The sequence below is a fragment of the Typopeltis vanoorti genome, chromosome 19, assembly GCF_054136105.1.
Source record: "Typopeltis vanoorti isolate ZY-2024b chromosome 19, IOZ_Tvanoo_1.0, whole genome shotgun sequence".
Lineage (NCBI taxonomy): Eukaryota > Metazoa > Arthropoda > Arachnida > Uropygi > Thelyphonidae > Typopeltis > Typopeltis vanoorti.
This window is the reverse complement of record NC_143567.1, coordinates 81,718,007-81,739,027: the sequence shown is the minus strand read 5'-3', so window position 1 is coordinate 81,739,027 and position 21,021 is coordinate 81,718,007. Positions and strand designations below refer to the sequence as shown.

General features: G+C 34.8%; 1 protein-coding gene across 1 annotated transcript in view; it reads left to right on the top strand.

The window, feature by feature from the left end:
* Positions 1–21,021, top strand: part of LOC150096293 (glyoxylate reductase/hydroxypyruvate reductase-like) — a 198,138-nt gene that overhangs the window by 150,071 nt on the left and 27,046 nt on the right. Inside the window, exon 7 of the mRNA XM_090409117.1 lies at positions 14,112–14,189. Within this exon, the coding sequence (XP_090265243.1) occupies positions 14,112–14,189 (78 nt within the window). The remainder of the gene's footprint in view (positions 1–14,111; positions 14,190–21,021) is intronic.

The window sequence follows — 21,021 nt, the reverse complement described above, 5'->3', positions numbered from 1 at the left end:
TGAGGTGGATGGAATGAGAGATAACTGGGGGTAGTTGGTTCAGTGAGTATGCAGTTTGATTATAAAGGAATGTTGAGTAGCTGTTGTCTGAGTTCCTGTAGATCTGGCAGAAATGTGAGGCATAATGGATGTTAATTCTGCTAGCATCCATCATGCATGTTTCCATCATGGAAATAGCTATATAGCTATAGCAGAGACATAATGCAGAAACTAATCTTTTAAGAAAGTGACTGAAGAGAGTCTGTAAGAGATGTGTAACTAATCTTCCCCCCCCCCTTTTTTAAACAGCATCAAACATTTTTAGGGTGGAGATCTTAGATGCACCACCCCAAATATTAGAGCAGTATTCCAATGGTAATCAGATTTGGGATTTATATAGAGTAAGTTACTGGTCAGGAGAGGAGTATGATTGTGATCAAAAAAGGATGCCATGAAAGGTTTGGAGTTAGAATTAGTTTGAGAAGAGAGATTTTACGTAATTAAAATAAAAGGTTTTACATCAGTAATCCATAGTTTGTTTTTTTTATCTGTATATAATTTTAAATATATAATATTGATTATGGACTTTTCAACTGACAGCAATTGTATATACCGAGTGTTTACAAATTATGCTAAAAATTTTCAAGCAGTGATAACTGATTAAGACATTAACTTAACTGAAAAGCATGATTAAGACAAACAATTAAAGGAAAGAATAAGAAAGATTATTGATAACACTGTCAACAACAATTTTGTAACTAGAATCAAAACATGAAAATTCCATGTATTTTAGAGCAAGAATTCAAAAATGGAGCTTTTTTTTTTCACAAATGTGTCAAAACAATATTCTAAGTTTTATTCATTAATAAAAGTTTGTATTTTGTGAAATGAATATTAACAACCAAAATTTAAGTGTTTGCCTATTCTACTATATTTATCATGTTTACAGTAATAAATAAATGAAGTGTTAATAAAAACATACATAAATTTATATAAACATACATTTCTGTTATAATAAATTTAGTTTAATCCTTTATCCAAGTGTGAGCAAACAAAGTTTGCACCTAAAAGTATCTTCAGGACTGGGGTAAGGTAGTACAACACCGGGCAACTTGTTGCAAAGGTGGAGCAAAACACACCTCCTTGCGATATGTATAATGTTATGCATTAAGGGAAGGGCCACTACCCAGACTAGTTTCGACCTTTATTGAGGTCTATCTTCAGTGGGAGCCAGGCCCAAGTGGAGATACCAGGCAGAAGCATTAGCAAGGTCATCTCTACCTATAGGAGTTGCCAAATAAATTTTTATACATTTCTGTTATAAGCCTTTATCTGTTATATTCTCCTGTTGTACTACTGGCATTCTATATTTCTTGGCATTCCATTTTGCTCCATTACCAAGATGTCTTGGTGGAATCATTCATCCTCTTCTTACTCACTGCACAAAGGCTTTTCAAGAAAGAAGTCAAGGTGAAAATGAAGGGCATGAATCTTGACTAGCATCCTTGCTGCTATCTTGCGAGAACTGGTTATAAACTGAACAACTAATTTATAATTTTCAGCTTTATTGGTGTGCCCAAAATTATCAGCAGTATACGTGAATGATTTTGACTTCTAGTTTTATTTTAATGAGAATCTTCACATTAATCTTTTAATACAGTACTTCTCTAATTTGAGATCCAACAGAGATATCCTCTTTAAGTCTAACATCTGAAATTTTTAGAAATTTTGCAATTAGGTATTTTGAATCCAGGTCCATTTTTGTTTAGTGTTTTAACAAAGCTTTTCATAACACACAGTTTAATTAAAATGCAATAGTGTTCATAATTTATCTTGTTTTGCTTGGGAAGGCCATATTTTCTTGACATAATGCTCCTTTGTTGCAATACTATCCCATAAGTACAAAAATCAGCAGTGCTTTGTAAGTTCTTTTTGTGATCCAATTGTCATCACTATTTTTCTTGTTGCTCTTGTCATAGTAGATGGCCTTGTTCCTGCTGAGCGAAGGTAAGGTAGTGCCAGGCTCATATGTGGGATTGCGGAGAAGTGCCTTTCAACTTGTTCACTGCTGCTGTAAAATCTTATATGCTTTTGTGTTTGTCAGTGTGTCACAGATCACTTTTACGAGATGTTGGGAGTTTGTTCTGTATTGGCTTTTATTTGTGGGTCTGAAACATTGGCAGCTGATGATATTTCTAGTATCTATCAGAATTGCATTCTCTATCTAACTTAATGGTATTATTCTTTAGTGCTGTTTTCAGTTTCTGTGTGAAAGTTGAGAATGATGGCATTGAACTTGCTCAAGTTATACACCATTAATTCAATTAGGTCATGGAATTTATTGGCGTTATCAGCAAAAGGTGCATTTACATTGAGGTGCTGATCATCAAGCACTTTGAGCTTGGCTTCCAGTGATTTAATTTTGCAGGAGAAAGTATTGAGGTGCTGCTCATGGCTCTTGATGTACTTTCCCAAGTTCAGAAGCTGTTTTACTGAAAGGAGGTACAGCTTACAGAAGAAAGACCGGTTCAAGTTGGCAAGCAGTTTGTGTGCCATTCATCCATCTTTGCACACCAAGCATGCAACCAGTGACAGCAGAAATCACAGATAACACTTTTTTTCTTTTTTTTTTTTTTTGAGTTCTACATGTTTAGTCTACAACCTCAGCACTTTATATCAGTGGTGGTTTTGTCATCGTTTGACTATGCAGTGCTGGCAAGTCCCAAAGCACTCTGCCATTGTTGGGCTTTGTTGTCACCATCTTTTTTCATGTGGTGTCATAATGGGCACTTGCATGTGACTGATATTAAACTGTGAAAACAAACTGTTTTGAGGTATGGATTGTACTTCCATAAAAGTTCTTATGGAATATGGAATATTTTAGTCCCTTAAGACTTGCTGCTATGATTTTATTTGGTGAAGATTTTGGAGGAAAACACTTTTAATAGCAATAAAATATTAAATCACAAGCTTAAAGAACTTACTCCAGAGTGCCAGATCTGTGTTAAGTCATTGCTAGCAGCCAATATCTTGGCATTCTTACTAGCTTGATCATTGGAATTGGAGAAGGAGAGGCGAGTTTAAGGGCATTGACGTTCTGAGGAAAATGATCTCAGTTGTTTGAGTATTTTGATTGCAGAAAATCAAAATTTTAGAAATAAGTAATCAAAGAGGTCAGAGTGTTTATCAGAATTTGGAAAGTGATAGTGACAGCCTGTTGAGATTCTGTTAGAAATACTAATGGTTTGGATGACTGTAAGTGGTGATATACACATAATTATAGTTGCTACTAAAGCTGTGAATGTTAAAGTTGATATAGAATTTGGGCGCTAGTGTCCTTGGTAAATGTGGCAGTCGAGTTTAGCTAGTCTAGAAAACGTGTTTTTAAAGTTAAATATAGTGTGGCTTTTTGTCACAAATTGTGCTAAAATTGTGCATCGGTTAGAAACAAGTGTCCTTCAGTGGTATTATTGTTTAGAACTGTGGTGTATATATTGTGTTTTCACTGCCGTTTGTATCACTATATCAACGTGTAAAGATGGCGTCCAACAAGAAACGTACGTCAGCGGCGCGCAGGACTTCTACTACTACACGAAAGGTTGGCTCAGTGTTAGATTTTTCGCAATGGATGCGTTGCGGAAACTGCTACATGTATGCACCGAAAAATGTGAAGGATCTGTGGTCGGTCTGGCAAAATGAAAAGAAAGAAAATGTCGACGTATGTGAGAAGTGTCGGGATAGGCTGGAGCGTTTAGGAATGGAAGCTGACATCGGGACCGTAGCGGAAGAACTTCGGCGGGAGTTTATGAAAATGAAAAATGACCTTCATCTTCTTCATGAGGAAGTGGAAGTGATCGGTAAGGAGATACTGGAAATTAAAGCTGAGTTTAATGTGTTAAACAGAGAAATTAGGATTATAGAGATTACTTTAGCTGAAGTAACTAGAACAGGATTACATATGGGTGAGTCTTTGGTGAATGATTCAGTAATAAATAGTATGGGAGTGATTGGGAGTCAACATAATAAAACCACAAGTAGCCAAGAAGAAATGAGATGTAGTGAGAGTGGGGGGGTAAGTAATAGAGAGTTGAGTAATGAAGCTGGGAGAGTCATGCTGAATAGTGTAGAGAATGAGTCCATGAGTGTGAACTTGAATGAAGTTAATAGTGGTAAAATATATGGTGATTCTATGATTAAGGGTATGGAGAGTGGTATGCATGAGGAGTGCTTGGCTGATGGTACAATAGAAAGAGTGGCTTTAGCAATAAAGAGAGGGCATGAAACAGACAAGATGATAGTTATGGTGGGTACGAATGACCTGAGAGGTAGTATAAATCGGGTAGGAAAAGATTTAAGAACATTATTAGATATTGTGAAGAGGAAAAGTGTCAATGGGAGAATAGTGTGTGTGCTGCCTCGTTTTGACAATTACGAGTTAAGTAGACGAGCAATGATAATGAATGATATGATTGCAAGAATGTGCAGAAAAAGAGGTCTGGAGTTTGTTGATGTTTGGAGTGTGTTTGAAGGAAAAAGGCAGTTGTATGCTAGAGATGGACTGCATCTTAACATGGAAGGACATAAGAGATTGAAGAAGTTATTGTTTTCTGAACAGGTTGAAGTTATTGGGCAGGGAAACTAATATTGAAAAGGTTGAGTGTAAGAGAGAGAAACTTTAGCACTGATTGTGTATTTATTGATCCTTATAGGCAGAATAAATTGCAGAAGAGAGGGGAAAAAAATCGGCATAGGACTACGGTAGTTAGTGACTTATATATCAGTTCTAAAGCCGGTACAAGATCTAGAGGGAATCTGCAATTTTTGTATACCAATGCTAGAAGCATTAGAAATAAGAGAGAAGAATTTTTGGCATTAGTCAGTGAAATCTCACCAAAAGTTGTAGGCATTAGTGAAACTTGGCTGTCAGCAGAAGATGTGGTCACTGGAATTGAATGTGATGGGTACAGTATTTTCAGGGAGGATAGAGAAGATAGAACAGGAGGAGGAGTACTGTTGATGATAGCTGATGTGTTGCAGCCAAAGAAAGTAGTATATCATGATGATAGACATGTGAATGAGAATTCATTTGAGGCAGTCTGGTGTGAAATAGTGACCAATGCAACCAAATATACAGTTGGATGCTGCTATAGGCCAGGGAGTACAGGGGGAGATATTGAATTCATGCATCAGCAACTTAGTGCAATGAGTGAAGGCTTAGTGATTATTATGGGGGATTTTAATTATGGTGATATCAATTGGAAGGAGGAAATATCACGTAGCAAAAAGGAAATGGAGTTCATACATCTGCTACGAGATAATTACTTGAAACAGCACGTAACTGAAGGGACACGTGGTGTGAGAGTGTTGGACCTGGTTATTGGTTAAGAGGTTATATGCTTAAGTAAGGTGACCTCGTTACCTCCAGTTGGTGAAAGCGATCATGTGGTATTGACTTGGGAGGTTGCAAAATCTGTGGATTTTTCTATTAAGAAGGGGTATGTACGAAACTACAGGTTAGGCAATTATAACAAGCTTCGGAGTGAGCTTGCAGCCATCCCATGGCAGAACATATTGCAAGGGAAAGATGTTAGCAGTGCTTGGGATAAAATCAGCGGGTATCTGAGGAAAGCAATATCAGATTGTGTCCCCATGGTCAGGAGGTCAAACAAGGCAGGCATTAGATGGATGAGCAGTAGTATCAAGCTTGAACTACAAAAAAAGAAAATGTTATGGATAATTTACAAGGAGAAGGGCGATCAGGACACCCATGAGCAGTACAAGGCTCAAGCTAGGAAGGTTACCAGCATAGTAAGAAAAGCTAAATCAGATTATGAGAAGACCTTAGCCAAAGAGATCAAGGGTAATCCCAAAGAGTTCTTCCGCTATGTGGCAAGTAAGAGGAAGAATGACTTCGGAAGGATAACCTTAGTGGGTGCTGATGGTATTGAGGTGACAAAATCAGATGTAATAGTCGAGTTACTGAGTGATCACTTCTCAAAAGTCTATCACCCAAGTGAGGATATCTCTATACCTATAGCAATACCTAATGTGAGAATTGAAGCTAAAGAATCAGAGGTATTAAATATATTGCGAAACTTAAATGCAAACACTGCGGTAGGCTTAGATGGAATATCAGCTCGGGTGTTGCGTGAATGTGCAAATGAATTGTCAACCCCTCTTACCTGGATATTTAATTTAAGTTTGAACTCTGGTATTGTCCCTAGGGAGTGGAAGTTAGGCAAAGTGGTTCCTTTGCATAAGGGTGGCTCTAAAACTGCAGTATTGAATTACAGACCAATCACCATCTCAGGAGTAGTGGTAAAAGTATTGGAAAAGTTGGTTAAAGACAAAATTCAAGAATGGGTGGATCAGGATATGATACTCTATAGAGGCCAACATGGTTTTGTTAAAGGTAGATCCTGCCTTAGCAATCTATTAACTATCCATAATAGAATAACATCAGAGTTGGACAAAGGAACTGGCTACACAGTGGTACTTCTGGATTTTGCTAAGGCTTTTGACAGGATACCCCATAGAACACTGTTACGCAAATTGGAGCAGATGGGAATGGATATTAAATTGGTGATATGGATAGGAGAATGGCTCAGGGAGAGATACCATAAGGTGGTGTATGGAGGATCCGAGTCCAGAATGAGGCAGGTGACCAGTGGTGTGCCTCAGGGCTCTGTGCTTGGGCCAATGTTGTTTAATTTGTATATAAATGATATAGGAAACGGCTTAAAGGGAGATATTCAGTTGTTTGCTGATGATGCAAAGTTGTGTAGTGCAATAAAAAATCAAGCTGATGTTGAAAGTTTGCAGGAGGATTTAAATAAGCTGGTAAAATGGGCAAAAGAAAATGGATGTCAGTTCAATGTGGAAAAGTGTAAAGTCTTGCATTTTGGGATTAAAAGATTACCAGCTGTGTACTACATCGATGGAAAGGTACTCCAAGAGATTGATGAGGCTAGGGACTTAGGGGTATTGGTAGATAAGGAGATGAAGTTCAGAGGACACATTGCTAAGGTGTCCAAGATTGCACATAGGATTACTTGGTTGTTGAGGAACACACTGACATCCAGAGATAAAGAGGTTATTATTCCCCTTTATAAAGCATTGATACTTCCACATTTGGATTACTGTGCTCAGGTCTGGTCACCTGGATTCCTTGGAGATGAGGAGGCTGTGGAGAGGGTTCAGAGAAGAGTGACCAAGTTGGTGAGTGATATAAAAAATGCTCCCTACATTGATAGATTGAGAGCTTGTGGATTGCAGAGATTGGTTGATAGGCGAAGAAGAGGGGATATGATAGAAACATTCAAATTACTAAAAGGTTTTTATAGGATTGATGCAGGGGAAATGTTTCAGCTGTGTGATAGTGATGGAAGAACAAGAGGTCATCTCTGGAAATTAAAGAAGAGTGTGGTTAACAAAGGTGTCAGAACAAGGTTTTTTGCCTGGAGGGTGGTGAATGAGTGGAATTCATTGCCTGACTTTGTTGTGAGCTCTTCATCTGTAAATGAATTCAAGAAGAGATATGACAGATATTGTTTTGCTAGCTTGGGTCTCCCGCGATGAGTCTACTGACTCCATGGAGATACCCGTAATAATAATAATAATAATAATAATAATAAAATAATAATAATAATAATTTTCTTTTTTGTAATTATTATTAATATTTTTGCAAGTATTTATTAATGTTTTTATGGAAGATTTTTTTTTTTTTTTTGTGATCCACAGTAGGATTTCAATATGTTGTCCTTCATTCTTGATGAGGAGAAAGAGTTAAAAGAGGAGGACTGTTCATGATAGGTGAAAGATTTGTAATATTCCACCCACACTGAGGAAAACCACTCTCCTGTCCACATTTAGCCTTGATGGTTCTCCCTGCATACCACAATAATCAAGATCACTTCAGACATGATCTGACAGAGTAAGTGGTAGCAAGATTATTTGCTAATTGGTCAGGCAGCCACCTGATTCATTACTCTTAAGTTTGGTCCCATGCAAGGATATAATAGTAAAATGTTTCCAAGAGAAACCTGAGCTCCTGCTCTGAAGATCAACACAGGCAGCAAACCACTTCAGGTCTTCCATCAACAAGGTAGTGTTTGTGTCTCACTGAATGATGAAATTTATCTATCACTTTCCTAGTTGAAAGAGACTGGCATTTCTTTCAACCAGGAATGATAAGCTTATGGAACAGGCTATACTGTGAAAAGGTGAGGATTGGCATAGCTGGGGGAATGCTACATATCATGTATCTCCACTCCTTTAGTAGCTCATCAAAATAGAAAACAAAACATTTCTGGGCATATTCATCTCTATCGCTAATCAGAATGAATTAACATATTCAGCATACAGAAAAAAAACAAATACAGAAAAATAGTTACATGCAAAATGGCACCAACAACCAGTGATCTAGGTGTTGGTGCCATTTTGATCACTTTTCTTCTGATCACTTGATACATATGTCATATCAAGTGATAAGAATAAAACCAAGAGTAGTTGGAATTCCTAAAAGATATTTTAATTAAAATTCAATATAATTAAAACATGTAAAAAAAAAAAATTAGCTAACGCCTTTTTATTCCCGTATACGGGGAGTAGGCAAGGCCATTTAGCCCTGTTAAAACATATTGCAATAGGAACCCAGATAGGCATACGGTAGCCAAAACAAATCATAGCTACAGAACCTCATAGCTTACCTAAAAATGTGACAGACAGAATAATCCAGTCATGAATTAACACATCAAAGTACATTAACATCTGTAAACTAAGTCTTAAATATCACAGTCATCATACCTGCCTTATCTACTATTAAAGAAGTCAGAAATTTACAAGATAATATTGCCCTTGTGGAATTTGATTGCCTGGGAGAAACCCTAATCAGTAAACATAACTAAAGATCAAGGCCGGTCCGAGAGTATCTGATGCCCCTAGACAAAGAAAATTTAAGCGCCCTTATACATTGTCTGTTCCTATATATTTTATCATGCTTACACAAGCACACGTACACATGTAAAAAAAAAAAAAAATCAGCTAACGCCTTTTTATTCCCGTATACGGGGAGTAGGCAAGGCCATTTAGCCCTGTCTAACTTTTGGAGACTGAGTGGGCAGTTCAATCTCCACTGGTACCAATCAGAGATAGATGGCCAATCACTAATTTAGCGGTACACAGTGAAGAGAGACGGCTCAAATGTGCTGCCATCTCGTGGTCCCTAACCCTAACACAATATATTTAATGTCTGAAATAATGTGGGTTCTACGGTCGATTTTCTTGAGTTTACGGGATGAAAAACCCGAGTTTCTGGGAGGAAAAACCCACTTGCCCATGTCAGAGATAGACTAACTCGGGGAACCGGTTGAAAAAAGGCTTAGAAAAATTTCCTCTAGTCGCCGACTAGACTCGACACCAAGTGCCGTGGTGTGCAAACGTCACATCCACTGAGCTACATAGGCTTCATGTACACATGTGGATATTTATAAAAATAAATAATTGCCCCTAGGTGATTGCCTAGGTTCACCTAATGTATAAAACCAGCCCTGCTAAAGATTCATGAATAAAGAGAGCACATAAATGAGATTTAGCTTTCCACACTGCTAACATTATTAAATTAATACTAGCAATGAACTTTGCAAAAAAGAGTAAAGCAATTTAATAAATCAGTGACTAGTTTTGTGCAATGCTAATGTGTACTTTTTTTAGATTGTCATATTTTCTCCCACAACCTCATCTCCGACATGTTCCTTATTGATAGATTTCTCCAGAATGTCCTATTCTGTACAATGTAACAAATAGCAGTGTTTGTTACATTGCAGAACAGGAAGAGAACAACTTATGAAGTTCTGGTCTCTTCATAAGTTGATGTGGTAGTTTAGGTGATCTTAACATTGTGGAGATTTTTTGTAGAGATCTAAAGGCAAGTTTTAAATTATGCTCTGGTAGGACTTTTGCTATTTGGTCTGTAAAGTTCTTGATATAGGGTAAAGAAAAAAAACCACCTTTATAGTCATCTGGTTGTCTTGGAGCCTGTGATGGTTTATTCAATATGTTATTAATAGTTTTTATGTTGTAACCATGATGTTTGGAAGGCCTGATATTAAATCAACTCTGGGCAGCATGCATAAGAGATCTATGTATTGATGAATTAAGTTGTGAGACAAAAATGTTATATCCTGTAACAGACCCATGCTCGTGATATCTCATTCCTGCATTCGATGTCTGTTGCATTTTGAGAAATTAAAAAAAAAATGACAGTTTGTTATTTAAAAATGTTCATGTTAATACCTGTTTTATCTTTATGTTTATTGTATCAATCTAAAGAAGTACACAATAGTGTTGTACAAAACCAGTCAGTGATTTATTAAATTGTTTTGCTTTTTTTTTGCCAGTATTAATTTAATAATTATGAATATAGTAATCCCTCGATTAGTGCGTTTTCGATTAGCGCATCATTTTTTTTTCGATACCCAAATTCGATTAGTGCACCTATATACATCTTAAAAATAAACAGATTTTTTTAAAAATTTCTTAAAAATTTACAGATTTTAAAAATTTTCTATCTATACCTTTTTATAGCTAAATTTTAAAAAATCACTCACTGGAATGAAATAATTTAGTTACTGATTTAAAAAATTTTACAAAGTTATTTTTAATGGCATACTACACTACTTCCATGTACACTATGTATACTATGTTCCAAATTTTTACCACTAAAATTTATGTCATCTGCTATAGTACGCCCACAGTTTCAAGACCCTTCAACACGTCACCAAAAGGAGACTCCATTCCAATAATAGGGTAATCAATTCGTCTTCTGGGATGAGTTATTTATTATCACACGTTAATTCGGAAAATTAACTTCTCTTTTATGATCATTGTAGTTTTTAAAGTGATAACTATTTTGCTTGTATAACAGTTAGGAAATTTTATCTATAAAGCACGTGATTTCATGTTTGGCGACCAATTCGTATCTCCATTTCTTTCTCCCATTCTATGATAATGTCCAAGAGTTAATTAAATCTCATTCTGAAGAATTGAATGATTCCAACCTGCTAAATTTAGATGCACAGCGGGAAGATCCCAAAGAATATGAAGAAAATTTAACCACTGATAGTCAGCCAAAAGAGATTTCACAAAAACAATTTGAAAATATTTTTCGTACAATCGAAGTTTTTAAGCAGCAATGCTTAGAGGCTGACCCTGATGAAGAGAGAAGCAGTAAAATTTGCAGAAGAGTAGAAGACACAATAGGGCCATACCATCGGTTGTATGAAAAAAAAAAAACAAAATGCCTGCCAAACTACGTTAGGTCAATTCTTTGTTAAGAAGTAGAATAATAAATTTATATTCTGAATATGTTTTATTGTCTTTCAGCTTCATGGTTTTCCTTTAACTAGACCCTGAGACATACCCTAATTCTTTTATAAAAAAAATTAAGGGTCAAAAAAGAAATCTGAGGAACGAATTATACTTTTTCCCATAGGTTATTATATTCGATTAATGTGCCTGTTTTAAAGAACGCATTAGGCGCACTAATCGAGGGATTGCTGTACTACGAACCACAGGAATATAAACTCCATAGGAACATTACATTATTTGACAGCAAACCAAAGTGCCTTATCTTATGTAATAGATATATCTGGCAGTTTAAGGAAGCATCAGAAACAATTTGCTCACTCAGCCCAGTAAGAACAAAGGTGCACAATACTCCATACATATTCTCTCCTTACAAAATGGTTTAACTTATGTAGAAATGGGACATGAAATGCAGCATGTAAGTCAGATCAACAGTGATGCTTGCATTTAACATTATTAATACAATGTGAAGTTGGCTGCTAAGCGGCATATGAAAAACAGTTGTGATTAATGATACTGAGGTTGGCCTTGGTAGTAGCAAGAGACATTTCTAGTACAGAATTTTTGCAGGCTGATTTGAACAAACTCATTTTCTGTGAGAAAATGTCAGTTCATTGTTGCATGCAGAGTCATGAATTTTGGATTAAGGACATTGTGGACAGTCTTCTTTAATAGTAATTTGCTACCAGTTATCAAAATTTGCTACAAGCTACAAAATATCACTTGCTACAAGTGATTATTGAAACTAGAGATCTGGAGGTGATGGTAAATAGAGAGTTAGTTTTGTGGCCATATTTCTAAGGTGGTTAAGTCATCAGATAACTGTTGTGAAGAGAACACTACTTATAAGGGTAAGGAAGTTTGTTCTTCAACTTTACAAAAGGTTAGATAAGACCTTGTCTAGTGACTAATGTGCTCAGGTATGGTTGCACGGAAAGGAAAAAACCAATTCAGAGGAGTGTCAAAAACAACAGTTGAAAAGATCCAGTAATAGGTAACTAAAATGAAATTGGGCCTATAGAATTGTGCATATGAGAATAGATTGAGGAAATGTGGATTCTAAAATTTGAGTAATAAACGTAAGAGAAGAGGCATAATAGAAACATAAGATGCAAGATTTTATATTTCGTCGCAGATGGTGTATAGTGAGTGTTTCTAATTGGCTACCAGTGAATGTTGGACTGCATCTTCACTGAAAATTTTCAAAGCAAAATTTGATTTGAATCTGGAGAATATCAGCTAACTTCGGAAATGTGTACTGTACTTTATTTTGGCCTGATATTATGGCTTTGCAAGGTAATAGTATCAAAAATAACATGAACGTGAACACTGATATCTTGATAAATGAATGTGAATTGCAGGTGTATGCAAGATGATTTTGATTTATGCGAAAAAAATTTTTTTGGCAGGGGGGGGGGCCGAATGTGTTACAGCATTGCTGTAATGGATAGCTAATAGAATGAGAGAACATAGGAGTTGAACAGAGAAGCAGTGAAGAAAGTGGGTTAAAGCATTCTTGTACAGCAGCATAATTCATTGTTGCAACAATTGAGTCTGGAGCTATTTTTGGCACCTGTGTCCTAGACATAATTTTGTTTTGTCTGATTTTATCATTAAAATGGTTATTGAAATAACATGATGATTTTTAATTGAGACTAAATCACATCAAACCAAAGAAAAATTATGATTTAAGATCCTTTTGAAATGATCTAATTATATTGGAAATAGGGAAAAAACTTACATCAGCCATTCGTGAACCTAAAAATTATAATGTGGGTGGGAGAAAATCTTTCGGTAATCATTCTTGAACATAAAGTTTAAAATTTCAGCACTATCAATAGGTGCTTATGACTGTACATATACAGTTTAAAATTATATGAAGTTTTGTTTTTCGATTATTTCTGTTGTTTTTTTTTTAACTATCATAGTGTCTGCAAAAAAAAAAAAAAAGATATTCAAAAAGCTCTAGTGAATTTTGGTACTCATATAAAAATCTGTTGGTTAATTAATTCATTTTCTGTACCGTGAATGCATAGTTTTATTTTGTCTAATTTTGCCACTGCAAATGGATTAAAACTAAAAGTGAAATGATATGATAAATTTTAATGATATCCAAAATTCCAAATAGAAATTTGGAATTTTGGATATCATTATTTCTATCAATTCTAATCATTTTGTCAGCAAAAATTATATGATTGGAATCATAATTGTGGATATATATATTCTGTACAACCTAAATACCAAATTCCATTAAATGCCACATAGCCCAAACAGAGTAATTTGCTATGTATAAGTTTAAAACCCTTTGCATCTTTTGTTTATTTGATCCCTGCAAGTTGTCTAATTGAAACAGAAATTGAGATTATCTCAGCTTGACATATTTTCGCAAAGATTCCAGATACTGAATTGCAATAAAAACCATCCATCCAAAGTTTAGGAATCCATCATTGCAAGTGCTAGGAATAACTTGCACGTGGATGGATGGATGCATAAAATAAATCTAAGAAGTACTTACATATTTTGCAGAAAAATGTAATAATAATAATAATAATAGTGTTTTAAAAAATAATACTCATGATAATGATAATTAATAATTGAATACCCATGTAAATAAAGCTAAGGGTTAGAATGTGAAATACAAACTTTTCATTTAGATTGGAAGAAATTGAATTTTAAGTTGCAAGTGGCAATCTATCACTTGGTAACTGAATATATAACAATTTTATTTAGTTTTTAAAAGAAATAAATATAATTGTTTCTTTTGTTAGGTCAGGGAGTTGCTGAAAGATTAAAACCATTTAAAATAGCCCAGTTTCTATACTATGGAAATAAACCAAAAAAAGAAGGTATAAAAAAAATGCTGGTGGCTTGTTTAACTGGAAAGTTTATTAAGTTTATATTCTGTCAATAAATACATATTAGTTACTGAAAAGTAGTTAATGTTTATTCATTAATTGTCAGTGATTAATGATTAATTAGCAGTGTAAATTTAAATTTAGCATGAATTAAAAGAAATTGATTAATATATTCTATCAAAGACAGTCCAGCCTGTTGGCTAAGTGGTTAGTATATCCATTCTCCAGCAGGTTCAAATTCCACCACAGGCATGAATGTTTGTGATTGTTAGGACAATCACAAACATTCATGCAGTGAATGTTTGTGATTGCTAGGACATGTTAGGACATTAATTAATAAATAAATAAATTAATTAATTAAGAAATGCTAGGACATTAATTCATGGGAGTGATCATACAGCATCCAGTGATGAAAAGCAGCCTTCAGGTACTCCAAGATTTGCCTGTGAGCTAATTTCAAAGTAGAAAATTTAAATACAAACTAATGACATTTAAAACGAAATGTCCTCAAAAGAAATAAACTCAAAATTGGCTTACAAAACTGCTTCAAATTGAAAAGAATTGGAATTTAACATGAAACTCAGCCAGTTACAGCGTAGTATACCATGTGAGCTTGGTGTTGTGGGGGTCATTTTTCTTTCCATGAATCTGGACATCTGTCTTTTTACTGTTTGCTTTTGTGGAGTGAATATCTCAGAACTTTGTGCTCAGTTAATTTAATTTTTTTTAAATTACTTTTGTGTATATTATTGCATATCATTTCTCACTGGAAGCAGTCTTGATGTGTGTCTTCTAAGTGACCTTATGTTATTAATATTGTGCAGTGCAGAGTAGTGATAATTTTTGTGTTTTTTTATATTTGATATTCAGTGCTTTAAAGTATGTGATTTAATAAATTAAATTTAAAAAATTTGTTTTAGTTAAAAGGTCACAAATTTCTGAAATGTTGGAATAAATTATCTATTTTTCCATTAACATAATGGTTCAACATGATGACCATTTTTCATAACAAATGACCTCATGGAACCAGTTAATTTCTTATGCAGAGCCACTGTATTTGCATTTATAAACTGAAAGTGGTAACACACTGTATTGCCTCATGATAAAAGATTAAGGGAGTGAAACAGCACTAGGAAATGATTAAAAGTAGTATTTAATGCTTCCAATATTAGACATCATCAGGGAGTGTAAAATGAAACTTATAACACACACACACACACACACACACACACACACACACACACACACACACACACACACACACACACACACACACACACACACACACACACACACACACACACACACACAGGCAGCACAAAACTAACTGAAACACGTGGGAAAAAGACAAATAGAATCCTAACTAGGTCGGATGTCTTCTGTGGACACCTCTTGGCGGTCTAGGATGTAAACTGGGATCTCGAAGTATTAGTGTTTCCCATATTTTCGAAATTTTAAAAACATATTGAAACATATTAAAATTAATATTAAATTAAATTAAATTAACTAATATTAAAACTAATATTAAAAATATTAAAACATATTAAAATTTTAAAAACATTAAAAACTTCAAAAAATATGGGAAACACTAATACTTTGAGATCCCAGTTTACATCCTAGGCTGCCAACAGGTGTCCATAGAGGGCATCCCACCTAGTTAGGACTCTAGTCTTTCATTTTTTATGTGTTTTAGTGCTGCCTTTGTGTGTGTGTGTGTGTGTGTGTGTGTGTGTGTGTGTGTGTGTGTGTGTGTGTGTGTGTGTGTGTGTGTGTGTGTGTGTGTGTGTGTGTGTGTGTGTTACAAGTCTCATTTTGTACTTTTTGACGATGTCTCTGTAACTGAGACAAAATATTGAAAGCATTAAGTACTACTTTTAATCATTTCCTAGTGCTTTCACTGCATTAAACTTTTATCATGAGTTTTTCCCAGCACTTAAGCTTTAACACACAGACACTGTATTTCCAAAAAATATTGAGATATCATGAGCATATAGCATAAGAAATCGAGATATCATAAGCAAGTAGTCATTAACAGTAGGTGTAGGAGTTTATGGTATCATAATGAGACTATGTAATGCAGCTTATTCATTTCTATACCCAAAATGCTATGTGAGTGAGAGTTTGGTGAATTTAGATAATAAGTTATTGCTGGCATATATTAGGCAGCTTTGGTCAGATATCAGATGCTCAGCTTCCCAAAGATCATATATTGAACGTCATACTTAACTGGGAGGTGAATGGTCATATCAGTATTGAAGGCAAAAGGCAATAACAGCTGATTATGTTAAATGTTTTTTATAGAAAGAGGCCATAGAGCAGTTGGATGTTGCCAAAAGTCATATAACTCCTAGAACTGCTTTAAATTCATCCAGAAGGTCCTGGGACATATATCAAGTAGACGGTGTCTCTGCAGATGACTGAGAGTTCAAATACTGCTGTGGTTTCTCAAAGTTTAAGTGGCAGACTAGTTTTGTTTCCTGGTGCAATACCAACCACCTAGATTATTGGTGGTCTATACTGAAAAAATACCATGTTTTGTTTCTTAGTATAAAAAGTGGATTATCTAACCCTTAGTCTGCCCACATTACTAAATGTACAAGTTTATTTCATACCTTTCATGGATAGATTCACATAAATAAATTAAAGATGCAAAAACAGGAGGACAAGGTAGATGCACACCATATGCAGAACATTATATCATCAAGAATTTTATGGAGAAGTTATGAATACTAAACTCACATCAGTATTAATAATCACTAGCAGGTAGCTGGAACTATATCAAACTCACTGAAACAAAACTACTGAATTGTCCCAAACAAAGCCCCCACCTCCATTGTATCTATGAAGATGGGAGGCAGGGCTAAAAGGGTACCAAAAGAAATTCACTATAACAATCCACTGCAGCAAACTGTTCCTGTGGTCTCTACACGTTTGCTAAAGTGAAAGTTGACTAATATATATTCTGTTATCTACATCTATTTACTAGCCAGTGAAGCTGTGCATACTGTCATTCTGTCTTTCTTATTAACATTTCACACCTGCATTATTATTATTATTATTATCCATAAATTCAAAAACTCATTATTGGAGATCTCATTCAACCAGCATTGAAGCCAGGGTTTGACAAATTATTCAAAATCCTACTTGCTAGAAAAAATGCACTTGCCAAAGACTCACTCATTTTTTTATAATGATATATATATATATATATATATTTATTAGTAAGTCAATAGGAGTTTCATAAAGTGATTAGGGGATGCTGTATCATTGTTTGGAGAACATTTCAATTTTGTGAGAACGATTCCAAGAAGAAATCAATAAATAATAACAATAGGAAGAGCATTAAAAACAACACTGACTTTTTGGAAAATATAATTTGTTTTATTATATTAATTTTTGTAACTAGAATGGCTCTTTATGTTACACATATTCTACTTTGTTTTCTTAAAGTTAAAAAAAAAAAGATTTTGTTTGGAAAGTTATTTTAATATACAAAGGGTGCAAAATGGACAAAATATTCTATTTTGTCCATTTTGCACCTTTTTGCCAGCTGGCAAAATCTTCTTGCCACAGGTGAGTGAGCAAGGATATTTGTCAAGCCCTGATGGTAGCTATAATATTCCACCTAAAATTCATTCACCCTTCTAATATTGACAACATATTCAAAGGCTGGTTGATTGGTAGAGCCTTTGCTACTAATGGATCAGGCAAAAAGTTAAGCTAGTTTGAGCATGGTTAGTAGTTTGAAAGGGTTCAATCGTTCGATGCTGTTGGCACACTCTCCCTCGATGAGTCTTTGGACTCCCTTGAGGTGTCACATAATAATAATAAAAAAAAAAATAATAATATTCAATCAGTGCATTCTTCCCCATTGCACTCTTATATAACTTTAAGGATGACTTTTCATTCTTCACTTCTCTCCTCTATGAACAGTTTTGTGGGTTAAAAAATTTGGTTGATAGGTGGAAAAGAGGGAGATATGATAGCTGCTAAAGAGGTTTTTAAGAGTAAAATGCAAAAAAAAATTTCACTATATATCATGATGGGAGAGAACAAGGATGCATGCCACAGTTGAGTAATGGTGTGGTAAGCAAGGATAAATACTATATTTTGTGCTTGGAGATTGGTGAAATGGATTGCTGGAGGTAGTAGAGTACATTGTATTTAAGGAGAGGTATTACATTGTACATTGAATTTAAGGAGAGGTATGATTATGCATTGTGCAAGCCTCTCTTGATGAGTTTTAGAATACTTTTGAGAAAACTGACTAATAAAAATATTTTCTATCAAAATATCATTATCAAATGATATTTCATCCACAAAATCCTTTAACACCCCACTGGTTACTCCATTTACTAGAAAATTTATGACTTAATGTTGCCATTTATGTGATTAGGATAAAAGAAGGACACTGTAGTGTATGTCTACACTACACTACAGTGTCCTTCTGTAGTGTAGTGTATGTCTCAAAGAATTTGAGGATGTAAGTTTGGATCTGAATTGTGTACGGAGATGCTAGCATTCTTAGATGATTATGGAAAAGGAGAGAAAGTGTGGTGACCAGTTCAGTGGAGCTGTGCCATGAAATACCTACGTGTATGATATTTCAACACACCACTATGCACTATCACTTTAATGACAATTCTATCAGTTAATATATTAAAATTCTTCTTGAAGTAATATATTAAAATATTTTAATATATTACTTCAAAGCTAATATATTAAAGAATTTTAATATATTAACTTTGAAAATATTTGCTTTCAAATTAATATATTAACTTTGAAAATGTTTGTTTTCAAATTAAAAATATCTTTATTCTTGCTGAAATATGTTATAGTGCTTAAGAAACTGGTAGAGTAAAACAATTTCCACTTTGTATTTTTCATTTTCATTGTGTTTATACCAAAAATGAGTGCTATGCTATACTTATAAAAAGAATACAGAAGAAGTGTGTCTGTGAGAAAATGATTGGATTTATGAGAGAGGGATTATCGGTTAAGTAAATTGCTCTCTCTTCTAGATAGCATTGTGCATTCTTAAGGAAGTTTTTAGTGAACAACCTGAATATGGTAACAGTATTCTAAGGTTGGGTGGATTTGTAAAGTGTTTAGAACTGTGCAGGTGAAAAGTAGAATTTTTAACAAAAAGAGGATATTAAGTTTTTTTTTTTTGACTGGATCTTGATTGGAAATTGGAATTATCAGAATTCCAATTATCAAAAATTATCAGAAATAAGAAGCAGTGAAGTAAGATCTTCCTTTCAAGAAATATGGCAGCAATGGGTTTTCATAGTATTGAAAATCACTAGATTATTTTGACTCATTGGATAATGTTAAGGAGATCAATGTTTTATAATATTGGTTATAGAAGGTCTAGAAGTTTGAATCATTTGACCATTACAAGGTTTCTCGAATGTTAGATGAGGAATGGAGTGTACTGTCTTCAGCTAAACTATACATGGGATTTGAGATTAGTGAGAGATGGTCATTAACGTATAGAAGGAAAAGTGTGAGTGAAAGCACAGATTCCAAGATACCTTGGCTTTGACAGCATAATCTGATAAAATCAGATTACTGACCCTGACATGCAGTAAACAACTTGAAACTGGTGGCCCAATCACAATGGACAGGAGAGAGAACATAAGATGGCAGCTTTGTAAGTCCTTTATGCTACATCATATGCATTGTAAATATCAAGAGCAATTGCATGAGTTTCCCTCAACTTTTCTTGGCTTGTATCCAGAAGTAAGGTTGAATAGGAGATCTGCTGAGTGAGAGTGGTGGAATCCATATTAGTGATTGTTAATTAATTAGTAGGCTCCAGTAGTTGCTTTGAAGTGAAGAATTTTGCTGTTAATGACATTCTTCATTGCTTTTGAGAGTATTGTGATGAGGTCAGTAGGATTGATAATTTGATGGATGACTTTAAGGATAAGCTGGATAAAGGCTTGCTTCCATGCAGTTTAGTAGATGAGTACATAAGTGATATAGGTATTAATTTTCAAGCTTAAGTTTTTAGAACATTGTGAGGGTACCATCTGGACCCAGGAGACTTATTCATATCTAAATTGGTGATTGTTAATTAAGGCTTTGATAATACCACACCTGGATTATTGTGCACAGATTTGGTCTCCTGGATTCCATGGGAATAATGAAGCTGTGGAAAGGGTGCAAAGAAGAGTTATGAAGATTATATCCAGATTATGGGATTTAGATTATGAGGACAGATTGCGAGAATGTGGATTACAGACTGGTAAGCAAGAGAAAGAGGGCTGATATGATAGAGGTCTATAAACTTTTGAATTGTTGTTATAGGATAGCATCTAATGAAATTTTTCATTATTATTATTATTATTATTATTAAACAAGACCTCGTGGAGTCAAAGACTCATCTAGGAGGTCCTTTTATCTCACACACATCTCATCATACCGTGTCTTAAACTCACTCAAACTCCTTGCATACACCACACTCTCAGGCAAGGCATTCCAATCACTCACAACTCTGCACGAAAAAAACCTGCCTCTCACTCCCTTACTCACACCCTCTTTATACAGTTTCTAGGCATGACCTCTGGTTCTTCCCTGATCTCCCACTATTCTCTGTAGAACTTCTCCACCATGGAGAGAAACACTGAGACATCCATGGAAGTTAAGTTTGTTCACAGTCAAGAAAGGGGTAAGAGCTAAGTTTTTCTCCCAGAGAGGAACGGGTGAGTGGAATAGTTTGCCTTTATGGGTAGTGAGCACATCTATTGTGAATGAATTTAAGGGAAGGAATGACTACTGGTTTTGGGTGATTTATAGCCTCCCTCAATGAGTCCTT